This window comes from Balaenoptera acutorostrata, chromosome 1 (genome assembly GCF_949987535.1).
Source record: "Balaenoptera acutorostrata chromosome 1, mBalAcu1.1, whole genome shotgun sequence".
Classification (NCBI taxonomy): Eukaryota; Metazoa; Chordata; class Mammalia; order Artiodactyla; family Balaenopteridae; genus Balaenoptera; species Balaenoptera acutorostrata.
The window spans coordinates 106,826,450-106,846,331 of NC_080064.1; the positions used below are offsets into that span (position 1 = coordinate 106,826,450).

The 19,882-nt window shown below is 39.5% G+C and overlaps 1 protein-coding gene and 1 pseudogene across 1 annotated transcript in view; one reads left to right on the forward strand and one right to left on the reverse strand.

Annotated features, from left to right (window-relative positions):
- The window catches only part of NOTCH2 (notch receptor 2), a 179,067-nt gene that overhangs the window by 63,131 nt on the left and 96,054 nt on the right, over nt 1-19,882 (reverse strand). The window contains exon 5 of the mRNA XM_028163310.2: nt 19,267-19,389. Coding sequence (XP_028019111.2) covers nt 19,267-19,389 — 123 coding nt within the window. The remainder of the gene's footprint in view (nt 1-19,266; nt 19,390-19,882) is intronic.
- Nucleotides 7,191-7,567, forward strand: LOC114236215 (ubiquitin-conjugating enzyme E2 D3-like; annotated as a pseudogene).

The following is a 19,882-nucleotide window of genomic DNA, read 5'->3' on the forward strand; positions in this document are numbered from 1 at the left end:
GATCATGCATGCCTTCCTGGTCACAGCTGACTGATCCAGGCTGGGCATCTTATACAAACTGTCACTGTGTCTCTTTTCCAAACTTTTGGACTAGAGACCCTCTACCACATGGACCAAAAGAATAACATGACCAGTCTACACACAAAATGGTAACAGTGAATCAGAAGTACACAGAAAAGAAAAATAGAACCTGATGGCATTCAAGGTACTGATTCCAATTGTTCCCAAAGACCGACTCTTCATAAGTCCATTCAAGAGCACAGCCATTCTGAGAGATGTCCCTTCCAACAGGTTTCCCTAATTTCAGATGGGGATCTGTCAACTGCAACCTGCAGTATTAACTAACACAAAGTGAGCGAGCGAGTGAGTGAGTGCAGGAGCAATCATTTCCCCAGGGTAGACGATGTCATTTAGTATAGAAAGCTTTGCTCCCCTATTTTACTGGCAGAAATGCTACCTCAGATTAAAGACAGGTGTGTAATTAAGATGCAGGTGGGATTTAGAAATGAAAACATAACCAAGAAGCAGGTGAAGAGTTTCTGTAACCTGGAAATTACTGAGAGTCTTGTCTCTTATACTTATGACTCAAATACTGTGCTATCGTCAAACCAAATTGACTTCTTGAATGTGAGAAATTTGGATGTTATTTTTCTTTCTTATTGGCTCCGTGATAATTCTGAGTATAAGACACTGTGATTTTAAAACATCTCATATTTATTTCGTAAGCATTATAATACCCAGACACTTAAATATTGTAATAAGACAGACTAGGTTAATGAAACAATGCTTGGAATGGAAATTTTGTTCTCTTGGGAAAGGAAACCAAGAGTCACTGATTGCATACTATGAACCAGGCATTGTGCTTGAGTTGTCACAATCATTATCTCATTTATAGTTGAGGAAACGGGCTCAGAGAAGTAAAATAACTTGCCGGTTGTGAGGCAGGGAGTGCAGGAGAGCTGGGATTTAAACTAGAGCTGCTGACTCTCAAATTCATAACAAAGACTTGAGGTGTGAATCTCACCATATCAAAGCAATCTCTGTACATCTCAGTTTTCCCAAGCACACAAAGGCATGGGGAAGGAGACAGGACAGGAAAGGTGAAGATTAAAATCATGACTCGCACCATCAAATTACTGGGAAAAATTATGACTTCAAATTACTGTCCAAAAATCAAATGTATTTTTTGAGTACAGTTGACTGTTTTTCTAATGAGGTTGATTTTTGAAGGTTAGATACCTTCATCAAATACCTTAGGTGTTTGGTGTTAGATACTGTTAGAGAAGTCAAATCTACGGAGTCAAGAGAATACTGGCTTATAAATAATCTGTTATAGAATGGATCATTTTTCTCTAAGGTTCAGGCACATTTCTCCAGAACAAAACCCTTCCCAGGCATACTTATGCCAGACTTTTTTCCTCATTCCAATTCTAGCAACCAGTCATTACATTCAGAATATAAAAACAGGAACCAGGGTGCCACTAAATTGCTTGTTCCAAAATTCCCAGTGGAAAGTCTGCCAACATACTGCACTTCCTTCATGTCACCACCCCTCTTGGCAAAGGAGGAAACCAATGCAGAAGCCTAAAAATAGGAAACGTGAGGCTCAGAAAGGTTAGGTAACCACCAACCCCACCATCCCCGCCCAGAGTCATAAACTGGTAAGTCAGAGCACTATCATTCAAACTCAGATCAATTTGACTCTAAAACTACTGTTCTTTCTACTGCAGCACAGTTAACTATCCAGCCCTGGGTTTGATCCACAAGATCTACAGACTAAGTCCCTGATCCTAGGGTCTTAAAGCACACAGAGAAGGCATGGAAGCATGAGACAATAAAAGAAGACCCTTGGTAGAAATGAATAAAGACAAAAAGTCACTAAGTATTGAAATAGGAAAGTTTCTTGGAGATCTACTAGAAGGGCTGGGTCCATTGTCTGAGGTCATTCAGCTTTTCCCACTACTCCATGGCAAGAAAGCGTCAGCCTGGGCTGGAGGAAGAAGGCTTACTCAGGTTGGTAGGGTTAGGTCTTGAAGACGTCAGAGTGACTGGAGTCTATTCTTAGTTGGGGTTTGAAATGAGAAAAGGCTGGAGACCATTTGAGGCTTTGAATTCTAATATGAATTCTGAACTTGATACAACAAGCAAAGGGAAGTCATTGTAGGCTCTCAGGTGGGGGGAAGGTATGATCAAAGTTGCATGTGAACATTGGTCTGCCAGTAGAATACAGGAGGGACTAAAAGCAAATGACTTTCTTTTGGTAGAGAGAGAAGGAGAAAGCACTAAGTTAGGAGCTACCTAGCATATAAAAGCCTCTGGTGAAAAGGGAGAGCTGTGTCTTTCCACGCCCTACCTAGCTACTACACCTTCAATCCAAACAAGTCTCAGCATGGGTCAGCACACAAACCCTGCTGGTGGACTCCCAAAATATGTTGCACAAAGCTCGGTTAGGCAAGTTTTTGAGGGCATCAATTATCCCTCTTACTAATTTCACCTGCCAGGTATTGCAGGCTACTGGCATCTGACACTGGGACTAAGGCAGTGGGCTATTAGACTTTTCCCATCTCCTATTAGAAAGGAAACCACTTGTTTCTAGAAACTACTTTCTCTATTGCCACTATGAGTCTGTACTAACTTGGTATGAAATGCTACACTACCAAAGCCTTGGCTGACACCTTAAACACTTAGAGCCACCTGCATATACTGATAATTCTCTGGGTGATGGCTTTTGTTTCATAAATATATCTCAAATCTCTATCTTTCTTTCACATATTTTACTCTATAGCCACAATGGCTTACTGTTGGCTCCTTAAGCATTAAATTCTTTCCTACCTCAGAGCCTCTGCATATCCTGTTCTCTTCACCTCAAATATCCTTCCCCCTCTTATTCATATGGCTAATTAATATTTCATACCTTGACCTTCCTTATAATTTAAGTAGACCTCCAAGCTCACACTCCTCATTTTTCTCCTTCATTGCACCTACTCCATTCAGTCTGTCTTGTCATTTATCAAATGGTGTAATTTTATATTCATTTGTGTTTTGCAGTCTCTGTCTCTGTTAGACTATAAGCTCCACGAGAGCAAGGACTTTGCTGGCCATTCACCTCGGTTTACATGTCAGGCACTGTACCAGACACTTAGCGTCAGTGGTGAAATAGACCTTAGATTCAACATAATGTGCTCATTTTACAGACAAAACTAGGACCAGAGAGGTACAGTGACTTGTCCACATTTACACAGCTAGTTGGAAGAAGAATTAGAAATAGACAAAATTAAAAACGGAAATCAAGTGCTGAAAAGGACATTGGGGTGTGAGATCACAACACTTCAAGTTAGTCTTCAAAATGACTGTTGAGGGAAAGGGCAGGGTTGAAAAACATACGGGAAGAGCAAGATGCCTAAGCATTGCTACAAATGAAGACAATACAACTAAGAACAAGTATGCTGTTTTATGTATAGTAGTGTATATGTGTTAATCCAGCCTCCTAATTTATCCCTCCCCCCCACCCCCCTTTCCCTTTGGTAACCTTAAGTTTGTTTTCTATGTCTGTTTTGTAAATAAGTTCATTTCTATCTTTTTTTAGATCCTACATATAATTGATATCATATGATATTTGTCTTTCTCTGTCTGACTTACTTCACTTAGTACGATAATCTCTAGGTCCATCCATGTTGCTGCAAATGGCATTATTTCATTGTTTTCTATGGTTGAGTAATATCCCATTGTATATATGTACCACATCATCTTTATCCATTCATCTGTCGATGGACACTTAGGTTGCTTCCATGTCTTGGCTATTGTAAATAGTGCTGCAGTGAACATTGGGGTGCATGTATCTTTTCAAATTACGGTTTTCTCTGGATATATGGCCAGGAGTGGATTGCAGGATCATATGGTAGCTCTATTTTTGGTTTTTTAAGGAACCTTCATACTATTCTCCATGGTGGCTGTACCAATTTACGTTCCCACCAACAGTGTAGGAGGGTTCCTTTTTCTCCATACCCTCCCCAGCATTTATTATATGCAGACTTTTTCATGACAGCCATTCTGACTGGTGTGAGGTGGTACCTCACTGTTGTTTTGACTTGCATTCCTCTAATAATTAGCGATGTCAAGAAGGACCTACTGTATGGTACAAAGAACTGTACTCAATATTTTGTAATAACCTATAAGGGAAGAGAATCTGAAGAAGAATATATATATATATATATAAAACTGAATCACTGTGTTGTACGCCTGAAACTAAAACAATATTGCAAATCAACTATACTTTGATTAAAAATAAATAAATACAATATGACACAAATGAACCTATCTACAAAACAGAAACACACTCACACACAGAGAACAGACTTGTGGTTGCCAAGGGGGAGGGGGGTGGGGAAGGGAGTCTGCGGTTAGCAGATGCAAACTATTATATATAGGATGGATAAACAACAAGGTCCTACTGTATAGCACAGGGAACTATATTCAATTATCCTATGATAAACCATAATGGAAAAGAATTTTAAAAAGAATGTATACATATGTATAACTGAATCACTTTGCTGTACAGCAGAAATTAACACAACACTGTAAATCTACTATACTTCAATAAAAAATAAATTTATTAAAAAAAAGAAAAACAAGAAAAATAAGTACGTGGTATTGATTTTGTAGGAGTGGGGTCACTTTCATAATGATCTTTTCTTATTGCACCGTCCTATGGTCTTAAAAGCAAAGGATGAATGAGTAAGACTATGGGCAGTGCCTGTGTCAGAAAATATAACAGAGTGAACCCAACAGGACTGTACTGAAATGGAAACTATGACTTGGGCCTCACGAGCATCAAGTTCTAGCCATATGAGCTGAGGACCACTAAACAGACACCATTTTATGAGCTGCAAGACATCGGGATACAAACAGCTCATTATGGTTTTCTCAGGACACCACAAACAAACCATCAATCTGACTTGGAGTTACAAGTGACTGGGAAACAAGAGGAGGAAGGGGAAAAAAGGAAAGAAAAGAAATGGTCGCTGAGCCTTAGCACTTCTGGAAGAAGCCCTCCCCTCCTAGTCGCCTCTCAACTTGGCGGGAGAAATCTTTCACCACATCAACGGCCCTGCTAAGGGGCAACTCTCATTAGCAACAACAATCACCATGTGAGGAACATGTAAAAATGAGCTTGGCTGACCCCTGCCCTGACCCTGCTACCTCCTCTTCTTTGGTTAAGTCAAGAGAATTCGGTCTCCAATACATGCTTCCAGCCAGCAGTCACCTGGGCTCCTGAGTTGGGGAGTTTCATCTTTTCATATCATAGCAGGGCATTCTTGTAACCTCTGTCCTACAAACCTTCTCCTCTACACAAAGGAGAGTTTCCATTCTGCTCCTGAAGTGAAAGGGCAGAGGACAAGCCTGACTATTCTACAACTTCCCAGGACGAAAGATGGTTGAAACATTTTGCACAAACACTAGAGTCTACAGGGTCTGCCTAATGAGAGGCTGTGTGCATGCACTAACGTACAAGCACACACAAGTATATGTGAGGCTAGGGTTACAGTGGCTAAGGGGATCCTGTAGGTGTGCCGGATACACATGCAGATAAACGCAAGAATCTCAGTGAACGTTCCCATGAATCCTAGACACCATCATCTTTTTCAGGCTTCCTCAAAAGCCTGGTTTCCCTGCATCCTGATCAGTTATTTTTTTCTAAAGAGTCCCCAACTTAATCTCATCATGTACAGTGGATTGTGCCATTTGCCTGTTCAAGCCCTTTGATGCCTTCCATTACACTTAGGATAAAATTCTAAATCCTATCTACATTTTCTGCCTACCTCTCCAGTCTCTCCCCTTGAAATACCACTCGTGCCAGGCAGTCTGGCTTTTTATTTTTATCCTTTCTCAACATGATCACAATCTCTCCCCGCTACGGGTCTTTGCACAAGCTGTTCCCCGTACCTGGAGCACTCTTAGGTTCAACCACCCCCTAATAATTCATACCCACTGTCCATAGCTGAAAGAGACAGTACATACCTACCCCAAACCCAACTAGTTCTACCTGTTAATATGCTCTCTAATAACCTCTACTTTTCCCACTAGGTATTTATTATAGTTCAAAATCTTACAGATAATATGTTTTATGTCTGTGTTACTCACTAGACTGTAAGTTCCATGGAGAAATGGGTGGTACCATTTACTTCATCAGTGAATCCCTAGCACTTAGCACAGTGCCCAGCTAATAATATTTCTTGAGAAGTAATCAAAAATATTTGTTAAACAAATTTGATCTGCTCTTGTCTTCTCTCACTTAAGTCATTCTAACCTCAAAATAATAATCATCTTTCAACTCATCTCCCTCACACCTTTAGGTGTCTCTATCCTATTCATACTCCCAGACTTTCCATCACCCTCTTATTTACATCCCCCCATCAATACACATGTCTCTCATTCCACCCTCTTCCTTAGCTGCTGAACTCCATCTCATTTATTCCACACCAAATTCACCCTGCCTTTTGACCTGAATCCTTCAACTGTGTCTCACGGGTGACTCTATATTGTGGGGTACCTTACTTCTTCAATTGAAACCCAAGATTTCCCTAAACACTACATCCCATCAGCGGGCAGTCCTCCTCAGCCCTCCTCTTCCAGTTGCCTCCATCTGCATGAAGGTAAATAGGCAAAGAATCACTCTTTCCTTTATTTCCTAATGGTGCTACTGACTTCAAATAGTAAAAATATACTTATTCAGCTATTTCTAGGTACTAGACACTGTGATGAGTGCTTACACTGATTGTCAAATGTAATACTATCATATAAAATTAGTCCAGATTTACAGACATAGTACAGACCCGGTCCACACTGAAGAAAGATACTAAAGTATCTCAGGGAAGTAAGGAGAAGAGACTCTGACAGCACCCAATAATAGCCCTGAATTTGGAGGCATGAAATTAGGCCAGGAACAAACTGGAAAATTTAATGCTCCATTCATTCATTCATTCATTCATTCAACAAATATGTATATACTATATGCCAGGCTTGACCTGAGACTAAAATGGTAAACAAAAGAGTTGTGGATTCTACCCAGAATGTACAGACAAGTAAGGGTTTTACAACTAAATAAACAGTTATAATAGTGGGTAAGAAGTGCTCTAATAGATACATATTGCCTTAGAAGCACAGAGAAGAAGAGAGAAGAACTATGTTCTGCAGGTCCAGTGGGGGATGCTATGTTTCATTGGCAAGCCAAGATTATGGCCTAATGGCAGCCTGTACCAATGCAGCGTGGGGTTTTTTGACAATTCACTTTCCTACAGACCACACCTTCAAACCACCTAAGGTTGCATTTACAACAAAAATTTATCATCCAAATATTAATAGTAAAGGCAGCATATGTCTCGATATTCTAAGATCACAATGGTCTCCTGCTTTAACTATTTCTGAGGTTCTTTTATCCATTTGTTCACTGCTGTGTGTTCCAAACCCAGAATGATGCCCTCGTGCCAGAGAGTGCACAGATCTATAAAACAGACGGAGATAAGTACAACAGTAATCTCATGAACGGACTCAAAAGTATGCCACGTGATGCTACTTTAAAGTCAGAATAAGTGCAATACAGCTGAATAAATTGTAAATTACTGTTAAGAAAGAGAGAGAGAGAGAGAGAGAGGAGAGAGAGAAAGAGAGAGAGACTTTATATGTTAATCAGGTTGTGTAAGAATGTGTACGTATGTGAGAGGATGTGTAGAAAGGGGGATGGTGGGGAGGGTACTTCAGGCAGAAGGAGGTGTATGTGTACAGGTTTGAACAGAAGGCAAAATGTGACTTATCTGAGGCAATGAAAAAAAACACTGTGGTTCAATTACAAGGCATGCATCAGTGGAGATAAGGCTGGAGAGGGAGTTATACTCAGAGCCTTGGAACTGTATCCAAAGACAAGGGGGACCTACTGAATCACTTTAGGCAAAGAAACAGCACAATCCAATTTGTGTTTCAGAAAGCCCACCATGCTGCTACAGGGAGAATGGACTGAACTCCATCCCATCCTTCCAGGTCAACAGCAATTTAAAGCATTGAGGAGTTCCAGGGCTCCTGTGGCCGCTATAGCAACAAGAAAGTCTGTGGTGCTTCTGGGGCAAATTCCAGATGCAACAGCACCAAAGAGCATCCAGGCTCAGCCACTATATGGGAGTGATGGATGCTGTGTCAATGCCGGGTATTCAGAAAGCTGATGCTGGCACAGAGGCTTCTCCACACAGAGAAGAAAATGGTACCACACTTCTGTCTCCCTGCTAGGAGGTCCACACTCTCGCTCTTACACTTCCTTGGGCTGCCGGGCTGTTAAACAGTTTACATAAAGAGCCCCTCATTTCCCTGGAAGAAAAAACTAACTGTAGCAGGGGTTCCAAAGAGAATCAACCTACTCTATTTATGGGCAAGCCATTACTAATGAGCAGAATGAGTAAAACAAACAAACAAAAAACAACCTGGAGTCCATTAGAACATTTTTCAATATAAAAGATGTAGAGGTACCACTTAAGATGTAGATGAAAAGCATACTTGTGAAAAATCTGCACTTCCAGAAACTAGTACATTATAGAAAGAATTGGTTCTGTATTCTCAAGAATTTTATACACATGTAGGTTTTCAAAAGAAATGAAAATATAGGGCATCATACTCTGATGAAATGGGGTGGGCTGAGAGAAAGGCAGAAATAGAGAGGACCTAGATGCAATGAGTAAATACTATAAGAATATAAGAATGTAGGGCTTCCCTGGTGGTGCAGTGGTTGAGAATCTGCCTGCCAATGCAGGGGACGTGGGTTCGAGCCCTGGTCTGGGAAGATCCCACATGCCGCGGAGCAACTAGGCCCGTGAGCCACAACTACTGAGCCTGCGCGTCTGGAGCTTGTGCCCGGCAACAAGAGAGGCCGCGGCAGTGAAAGGCCCGCGCACCGCGATGAAGAGTGCCACGCTTGCCACAACTAGAAAAAGCCCTCGCACAGAAACGAAGACCCAACACAGCCAAAAATAAATAAATAAAATTTAAAAAAAAAAGAATATAAGAATGTAAATCAACTATACTCCAATAAAAATTTTTTTTTTAAATATAAGAATGCCGTTCAAATACAAATCAGAATTGAAAATGATAAAGGACAGAACTGACAATGAAGAAAAATCAGGTATGAAGGAAAAACTTAGGAAGCTCTTGTGAAATGCAAAGGAAAAAACAAGCAGATTAAAATATAGGGAGAAAAGATTTTAGCTATGAGGAAGAATGAAGACCTAGTGTAAAGGTAATAGGTGTTCCTGAAGACACAAAAACAAATGAGAAACATAATCTTTTCTGAGGTGAGAATAGACCTAAGTCTGCAGATCCAAAGGGCTCGAAAAGACTAGGAAAAAATAATAGGAAATATACCTACACCAATATTGGTTAAAGTTCTGATTTTAAAGAGGGAAGAGAGAGGTGAAAGGAGAGACAGAAAGAGAGGGAGAGAGAGAATGACTGAGCAGACACTGGACTTCCCTATAATACTCATTACAAGAAGCAAAGGAACAATGTCTAGGAACTTCATAACAATGTAATTTGTGACCCAAGAATTCAGTATCTATACAAGATGCCATTTGTGTATGAAGGCAACTAAATTAAAAAAATATTTTTCATATATACAAGAGCTCTGAAGATATGCCAACATGTCACTTTTCTGTAAAAAAATTCTCGAAGATATACTCATTTGACTGAAAAAGTAAGTGAAAATAAAAAACTCAGGAATGAGATGGTTGTGATATAAATGTACTGGTAGTTAGCATAGAACAACTTATACAGAGAACTAAGTCTAAAGTGTTATAAATTGGATTTTAAAACAGTATACATAGCAATAATTTTTAAAGAACATGGGTAAGACTTTAAATTTCAGTAATAATAATACTATAATATAAATTTTTTTTTTTTTTTTTTATAATATAAATTTTAAAATCCCAGATCACATGAACAAAATCTGGAGAGTGAAGAGAAGATTAAGAGAAATATGCTCATTCCTTACCTTACAGAAAAGGATATACTTTCATTTTTGACAGAAAAAAGTAGAGAGATGAATGCAAATCCAAATTATTCTAAACATGTATATCTTTTAAAATTTAAAAAACACTAAACACTAAATATAATTTAAATAATTTCACTTCTATCTATTGTCCTCATGGACTAACGTCCACTTCCTTGAATTACTTAAGCACATGGTTTATGTTCCTCTCATTCTTTGCTCTCCCATCTCCCATGAAATCAACATCTGGGTTGAGGACCAATAAGGTCATCTGAGCCAAGAGTTCTTAGTTTTCTCAACTCAACAGACCTCCACATCCACTCATTATCACAAACAGACTCACATTCTGGATCTCATTATAAGACACTCATTGTTCCAACTCCAAGATCTCAAACTGGTACTTCCACTCTCTGAATATAACTTCCAATCTCCCTTCTCTCCCATTCCCAACAACCATTTCACTTAATTTTTCCCCACTAAAACTTGAAAGAGTAAACCACTCCTAAATAACCCAGTTCACTAACCAACCCCTTTCCAGCTGCCTTAACCCTTTGTCTAGCCAAGGTTCTATGGTCGGCCACATGAATGAAGTTTCTGTCCCTAAAGCTACTGCCCTGCTGCCCCGTCTCTCTCTCTCTCTCTGTCCCCCCATTTTTTACCTGTACAAAATCTTGAATAAGTGATTTATTCCTACACCTCCTTTTACTCCTCCCTCAATATCCACTTTTCTCTTTAACCTCTTGCAATCTGGCTTTCTTCTCTCCTTTATAGAGAAACTCCATTCTGGAAGATTTCCAATGACCTCAAAAATTCTGACTAACTCTCTGCAACTATCATTTGCATTTGAGTCTCCAGGTTGTCATTCATTCAATAACCATCATTCGTTAAAATTGGTCCTGGGAATGCCAAAATAAGTAAGGCCAGTTCCCAATTCCCCAGAGGCTGAGAGTGTGTTAGGCAAGGTAATAAGCATATCAAACAGTAAGAGCAGTATAATATTGCAGGCGCTATAACAGGGGCATGTAGAGTTGAGTCAAAGGTACAATCTTAAAATGCATCCCCTGACTCAGTGATGCTATAATGGCAGAGCTTCTTCCGAACTCTTACACATCCCCTTCTCTCACCTTCATTCTCTGGATCCCTTTCCTCATCAATCTTCTTAAGTGTAGACTTAAGATCCAGACCCTCTGGCCTTCTCAGTCCACACACTTTCCTTACAGACTTGAACATTTCCAAGGCAACCAAAAATAAGACTCAAAATCTGAGTCTCTAGCCCCTACCTCCATTTTGACCTCCTAGGTCTTACTGCTGAATGTTTTCACTTGGAAAACTCACCTCAAACTCACCACCCTCTCTAGCCTATTTCTTTATCTCTGTCAACAGTCCCCACATTCTCCCACTACTCAGATTTTAAAATAGAAGTTAACTCTTCTCAATCTCCCCCCTTGCCCAAACAAGTGCTTAGATCAGCGGTCCCCAACCTTTTTGGCACCAGGGACCGGTTTCTTGAAAGACAAATTTTCTAAGGACCAGAGGGCAGGGGAATGGTTTTGGGATGACCCAAGCACCTTACATTTATTGTGCACTTTATTTCTATTATTATTGCATTGCAATATATAATGAAATAATTATACAACTCACCATAATGCAGAATCAGTGGGAGCCCTGAGCTTGTTTTCCTGCAACTAGATGGTCCCATCTGGGGGTGATGGGAGACAGTGACACCCGAAGTGTGTTGCTTATGTCCAGTCTACTCCATAAGATGCAGCTTCATTGTCACTTGCCCCTCACTGATAGGGTTTTGATATGAGTCTACAAGCAATTGATCTATTATGGTCTCTGTGCAGGCAAACCTCTCTGCTAATGATAATCTGTATCTGCAGCCGCTCCCCAGTGCTGGCATCACCGCCTCGTCTCCACCTCCGATCATCGGGCATTAGATTCTCATAAGGAGCGCGCAACCTAGATCCCTCGCATGCGCGGTGCACAGTAGGGTTTGTGCTCCTATGAGAATCTAATGCCGCCGCTGATCTGACAGGAGGTGGAACTCAGGTGGTAATGAGAGTGATGCGGAGCGGCTGTAAATACAGATGAAGCTTCGCTCGCTCACCCGACACTCACCTCCTGCCATGCGGCCCGGTTCCTAACAGGACATGGACCAGTATCGGTCCCTGGCCCGGGGGTTGGGGACCCCTGACTTAGATGGTCCCCAATTCCTATCCATGCTTCTTTCAAACTCATGATCATTCCTACTTTTCAACTCCTACTGTGGTTATGTGTTGACTTTCTTATTTCTTCCTAGTGAATTTGACCATTCTTCAAAGATCAGGAATTGATATATTTCTTCTTTGTGTCTCTTATAGCATCGAGCATAGTACGTAACTGTAAGTTAATCAGTAAATATCTGTTATTGAAGCTACCTTACAAACATTCTCTGAGGGCTTGAAAAGTCATGAAATGAAACTGGATCTTTCCTGGGATGCAGCAAAAGCCAGACATTGAGTCATGGACCACGAGGGCAGAAAAGATCCCTCAGTCTCACCTCCTGCATTTATTGGGCCACACTAACCACTCACTCCTGTTCCCACCAACACAACCACTAATTAGCTCTGAGACCTCTGGGATGACAGTGCTTTAGGTTAGCACTCCGGCAGTCTGCCCAAATGATAGAAAACTGAGGTTGGGTTGGGGGCAGGGGAGCAGAATTCAAAAAAACAGGCTTATTTTCAAATCCCCACAATCAAGTTGACAGCAGAGAAATTGAAACGGGAGATGCATTTTTCCATTCCTCCATGCAGACTACAAATGAAAAGACTTTTGCAGTCCCAGATATACTTAGTTTCCACTCTCACCAAAAAGCTCCATTTCTATAGTATTAAAAATACAGAAAAGTGATTTTGAGAAAAGCCTCATTCTAGAGAACAACTTGTACCAACTAGAGGCAAGTCTGAAATAGGAGCACTGAGTTCAAAATCAAAATACCACCATGAAAAGACTCCGTTCCCAGAGAGCACCCCTGGCAGTATGTACTTGGTGATTTGTGCCAAAAATTTTTGCTAAAGTTGGAGCAATTGACAGCAAAGGGAATCTTAACTAACACTTTAGGTTCATCATGCTATAAAGGAGAGCTGAGAGAAAATGTGATTGGTTTTATTTGACTCATGTCCACCTAACTTCCATTGTTCACTTCTGCTTAGTGTCCCAAAGCACTATTCCAAGCCCAAGCTGAAATTACATTTCTGGGTTCTGCACAGGAAAATAAATCATGTCTGCCCTAGGAGTGAACCCAAAACCAAAAGCTGCCAGAGAGGAATTTGTGAGTTGAGTTTAGAGTCAACTTTAATTCTGAAGGAAATGAACCTTTAAAAGGAAAATTCAAATAACAACCTATGTAGACAAAACATTAATCTACACTGCTTCAATTAATTTGGGGACCTTTTATAACTTTTTTTCTTAAGTGGATATCTGCCAGAGCAGACCTTCTCTCATAAGATGGCTTGGAGCCAAATACAGTAATAGTCAAGATATTTGTGCTCAGGCTTCCTCAAATCCTTAGGTATACATACATATCCTAAAGGAACATCCAACTACTGACTTATCTCTATAACAAGATTCCTATTTTAAAAAAAAAGTAAACCATTTGCCCAACTCCCAACACCGATTTCTTTCTTCCATCTGGGCTTTAGTTTGTTCAGAAGAGTAGTAGCCTTTGAAGGCACAAATTAGTACTATTCTAGACAACCATGTCAGGTAAAACCACTCTGCACTGGGCTAGGACACAGTTCTGTCCACACCTGATGTGGAAACCACACTAGAACAAGGTCAACATACTTTCCTCTAGTGAGGCCGACACAAGGGCACCTCGAGGATAGCTGCACATCCAGCCCTCTACCACCCAGGATCAAAGAGGATGCTTCTACACAGTACATCTTTGCATCTAAAGTAGGGTTGTCCACTCTATGACATAAATCACAGTAAGATCCTTTTGACCCACCCCCTAGAGAAATGGAAATAAAAACAAAAATAACCAAATGGGACCTAATGAAACTTAAAAGCTTTTGCACAGCAAAGGAAAACATAAACAAGACGAAAAGACAACCCTCAGAATGGGAGAAAATATTTGCAAATGAAGCAACTGACAAAGGATTAATCTCCAAAATTTACAAGCAGCTCATGCAGCTCAATATCAAAAAAACAAACAACCCAATCCAAAAAAGGGCAGAAGACCTAAATAGACATTTCTCCAAAGAAGATATACAGATTGTCAACAAACACAAGAAAGGATGCTCAACATCACTAATCATTAGAGAAATGCAAATCAAAACTACAATGAGGTATCATCTCACACCAGTCAGAATGGCCATCATCAAAAAATCTACAAACAATAAATGCTGGAGAGGGTGTGGAGAAAAAGGAACCCTCTTGCACTGCTGGTGGGAATGTAAATTGATAGAGCCACTATGGAGAACAGTATGGAGGTTCCTTAAAAAACTAAAAATAGAACTACCATACGACCCAGCAATCCCACTACTGGGCATATACCTTGAGAAAACCGTAATTCAAAAAGAGTCATGTACCACAATGTTCATTGCAGCACTATTTACACTAGCCAGGACATGGAAGCAACCTGAGTGTCCATCGACTGATGAATGGATAAAGAAGATGTGGCACATATATACAATGGAATATTAGCCATAAAAAGAAATGAAATTGAGTTATTTGTAGTGAGGTGGATGGACAGAAAGACTGTCATACAGAGTGAAGTAAATCAGAAAGAGAAAAATAAATAATGTATGTTAACGTGTTAACGTATATATGTGGAATCTAAAAAAAAAAAAAAAAGGTTCTGAAGAACCTAGGGGCAGGACAGGAGACAGGAATAAAGACGCAGACGTAGAGAATGGACTTGAGGACATGGGGAGGGGGAAGGTTAAGCTGGGACGAAGTGAGAGAGTGGCATGGACATATATACACTACCAAATGTAAAATAGATACCTAGTGGGAAGCAGCTGCATAACACAGGGAGATCAGCTTGGTGCTTTGTGACCACCTAGAGGGGTGGGATAGGGAGGGTGGGAGGGAGATACAAGAGGGAGGAGATATGGGGATATATGTATATGTATAGCTGATTCACTTTGTTATAAAGCAGAAACTAACACAACATTGTAAAGCAATTATACTCCAATAGAGATGTTATAAAAATAAAAAAAATAAAGTAGTGTTGTCCAATAGAACTATCATGAGAGATACAGTTGTCATTTAAAATTCTCTGATAGCACTTTAAAAAAGGAAAAAGAAACTGGTGAAATTAACATATTTTATTTAACTCGATGTATTCAATACATTATCATTTTACCATCTAATCAATATTTAAAACATTATTAGTGAGACATTTTACTTTTTTTTCATACTGAGTCTTCAAAATCAGGTATTTTACAGTTGAGGCACATCTCAGTTCGGACCAGTCACATATCAGATGCTCGAGAGCAAGATGTGCCTAGTGGCTACCATATCAAACAGCATGGACCTAAAATGTTTTACATGATAACTGTTTGCTAAATAAATGAAAAGCTCAAAAAGTTTTCTACTGCACCATTTATTCTCCCAATAAGAGGTATCAGTTCTGTGAATAGCAAATAAAACCTTCCGAAGAAAGGGAAGCTGACTCATTTATCCCAAATCAAACCATGAGTAGACTTGGAAAAAATTTCTGGTCATCTTGAAGTCCAGAACTTGCTGCAAAAGATCAAGCCTTCTACGTAGGTGTACTTAGAAAACAACATGGTACCTATCAGGCTCTTCTCATTAAAAATGTGGCCAATTCCCAAATCTCCATTTACTGCAAATTGATACCTAGGTTTTTTTAGCTATATAATCCCACCCATTTTTTTTCAGATAGCTGGCAACTTCATTTCCTCTCCTAGTAGCCTGCTCAAACCCTTCCTTCTCTATTTTGTCAAAAGCCAGACCAAACAGTTCATGCTTCGAATGCTTCAACTCTGCAGCTGAAAATTGTAAAGGGAATTCTGAACAAAGTTGCAATAAGGCTCTTAGGTATAGTGAAAAAAGCACCAGACTGAATATAAAACACTTACTTAATATTAACTTCTAATCTCAAAGTAACCAGGAACATGAACACACACACACACACATACACGCACACACAAAGAATAAGTCACCATATCCTAGAATAATAAAACTATAATTTGAACATTCAATCTGCTAAAAAATAAAGTCCTTAATAAATAAAAAAAATTTTAAAGATAACCCATAGAGTCAATTTGTATAAAAAAAAAAAAGACCACAGATTTGAGCAGACTTGTAGTTCAGCAAGCCTAGATTCAAACACTAATCCAACCACTATGTGCCTTGAGTAAATTGTTTAACCCTTCTGAATATCCATTATCATCTGTAAAAGTAATATTAAAAAAAAACTCTACCCCTCATACAGTTATTGCGAAGATTACATAAAATAAAACACTGTAATTAGCTCATTATTTGGGTGCTAATAAACATGAGTTAACTCTCAGCTCCCAGCCCCATTCATTTCTTTAACTTGTATAAGGCAGAAAATACTAATGTGACTTTGTTTACAGCTCTAATGTCAGTATCAATAGGAACACTACAACCCCAAATTTTCTTTCTATTCTTCTCAGAATGAGGTTGGGGCTGGGATCAGGAACAAGCTCAGCTATACGCTACTGACAACAAAGGTCTGTAAAGCGCTCTGGTAACTGACATCATCAACAGTTCAGTGACCCCATTCCCTCACCTCAAGCATATAATAATGCTAATATTAATGTGGTGAGCATTATCACAGAGGAATGTATGGGGTAGTTAGGGAGCCCAGAGGGTAACACTTAGCTCAGCCTAGAGAGAGAGGGCACGGGGGGGGGGGGCTTCCTGAAGGTGGTACCCACTTGATCTGAGCCAGGCAGGCAAAAATGGTGAGGACTATAGGGAGAGGAGTGGAGAAGGGAAATCCAGAGAAAAGAAATGGTGTGAACAAGGACATAGGACGTGGCTGATACAGGAAGCCGTTCTTATTGCCGAAGAAGCAGATGGGGCTGAGGCCAGGGAGGACTTCACATAATGAAGGAAGGACCTTGGACTTTATCCTGTTGGTCATCAGGACAGTAAAAAAAAAAAAACAAGGCTGTCACTGGAAGTCAAAGATTGGCATCAGTGAAAAAGAGGAAGGAAACCTGTGGTGGGAAACCAAAGACTGAGGGTATTTTAAATGACAGCAGATCAAAAGAAATAAATACTGACACATTGAACTTATCTATCATTTCTGCCATCCCCTCTAGAAAAAATACAAAAGCACGTGGAAAAAGAAACATCTTCTAAGGGCTTTCATAGAAAAAAGGTATTTACTAAACACCCTGGGGTAAGAAATTTTGGTAAAATATCATTTCACTGGGAAACTTTCCCCCAAGATTGGACCTTCCTAATTAATATCAAAGCAGGAAACTGAGTGTGCTATCAAAGAAAAATCAGCAATGAAATCACAATTATCATTTAATCTTCATTGGCATCAGGAGCCTTGGTACCACACAGAGCCACTCTCTCCCACAGGGCAAGGGAGAGATTAGAATGGGGTCAAGTTCCTAACAAGTATCTCATCCTGCCCAATACCACTGTGAGGATCATTAAAAAGTGAAAAATTCAAATCTTTCCAGTTACTATTTGTCACATAATTAACTTTACAGTAATCTTTTTAAGTTGGAAAAAAAAATGGCCTATGAAAAAAATCACCAGAGAAATGGCAAAAGCTAAAGAGAACAGAGACTATGACAGAAAGAGCAGAGGGTTGGGAGTAAAGTCCTAGGATCAAGAAATCAAGAAGAAATTCTAGGGGAAGTCCAATTTTAGGTAAACCCAATGGGAAAGTATCTTTAAAAAAAAAAAAAAAGACAGTTTGGGGATTAAAAGCAGAAATGTGTGCCCTTCCAGGAAATCGTATTATTGAAGTTTTAAAGCCTTTTAATCTTTTTCTATTCCTAAGTCTACAGCTCTAAAGAGTACTCTAAATAATTAGCTGCTGCAGATGAGGGAAGGCAATTCAGAGACTCTAAGGAATACCAGGTAGTAACAACAGCAATCCAATTTCAAGACTTCTTTGCTGGGCACAATCCTTCACTGGTACTGGAGTTTCTTCCTTATAACATTAACTTATTCTTGGGTTTCCACATTAAATCAATCAACTTCTCTCAAAAAGGCTCAGTTTTAATCACTTAATCAGTTCTTACTTGTCTCCACTTTCAGTTAGATAAATAGATATAAACAGAAACTGGAACCAAATGTCTGCATAAACTCACTTAATTTCAAAAATAAGAGGAAAATCTGCTTAAGACAACATTAGAAACTTCCAAGAGGTTGTAAATTTAAGCAAGACTACTCTTCTAATGTCAGAGGCAGAAAAATCTGTGTGCAAAAAGGGATACAAAAAAGGAAAAAATAGCAATGTAGATGGGTGTCGTAAAAATAATGTCATCAAGAGGACCTGCCCAACCCTTTGCATAATTATAGGACATGACAATAAGATGAGATAGATTTCTGTCTGTGAACAAACAATAAGCTCTGAACTCTCGCAGCCTGCATAATTTATTTTCATTTTTTTTTCCAGTTGGAAGAAGGAAGAGCATTTTAATAACCTTTTCATATAATTATGAATATTCTTTGATACTACACCAAAACTTGACAAGTTGTAGCTTCTTCTTTTCCAGCTTTATTGAGCTATATTTAACATAACATTTGTGTAAGTTTAAGGAGTACAACATGATGATTTGATATACATATGTATTGTGAAATGATTACCACGATAAGATCAGTTAACACATCCATTACTTCACACAGTTACCATTTTTTGTGTGTATATGGTAAGAACATTTATATTTTTGCATTTAAGTACGTTCCTTTCCTCTCAAATATTTAATAAGCATCTACTATGTTCCAGGCAATGTGCTGTTTTACCAAATAATAACCTCAGAGTCTTTCAATTATGTTCTTTCTCATATCTCCCACAGCACCTGGCATGGTGCTGAGTTCACATCAGCTGCCCAATAAATACCCGTGAAAATATTTCTTCCTTTAAGTGAACATGGGGGAATATATGGGGTTCGCACTATACCCAATGATGTAGCACAGAGACCCTTGTAAAAGATGCCCACTTCAGTAACAGACTGCCTCTGGTTACCAACTTATGCCCCATTCTGACTGATCTGTCACACCGTACATACCTGTCCACTGAGGGGGGCAGCGGCAGTTGTAAGTGTTGACCCCATCCACACAAACCCCTCCATTCTGACACTTGTGATTAGGACAGTCATCAATATTCCGCTCACAGGTGACCCCTTCAAAACCTATTAAGACAAGAACAGAGAAAATGATAAATTCTCATACAGATGGTATGATCTGCTCTTCTCCACAGGGCATGGTCATCAGAACAGACTGACTTCATTATTTCAAGTCAATAGCCAGCAGCTGGTCAACCCAAGACTCACCATATAAAAATCCCCCAATCTCCTGTCTTCTCTTGCCTCAAGCAGAGTCAGACACTTAAAATGACTCATTATGCCAATGACATGCCTTCATAGTTACCTCACAAGTATTGCAAACTGTTTTCATGAAATAAAATCCCAGTGAAGATAAATGTCTACTCAGAACAGCTATTTACTTGTTCTAAAAAAACAAGGGTATTAGATTTTCCCCAGCTCCATGCTAGGTTAATGGGAAGAACAGATAAAAGACTACCTAATTAAATTTAAATTCCTTTTTTTTTTTCCTTGGGAAAATCAGCGTGGTGGGAGGGACATAAGAAAAAATATTGAACTTAAAAGTCTGTAGATACAGGTC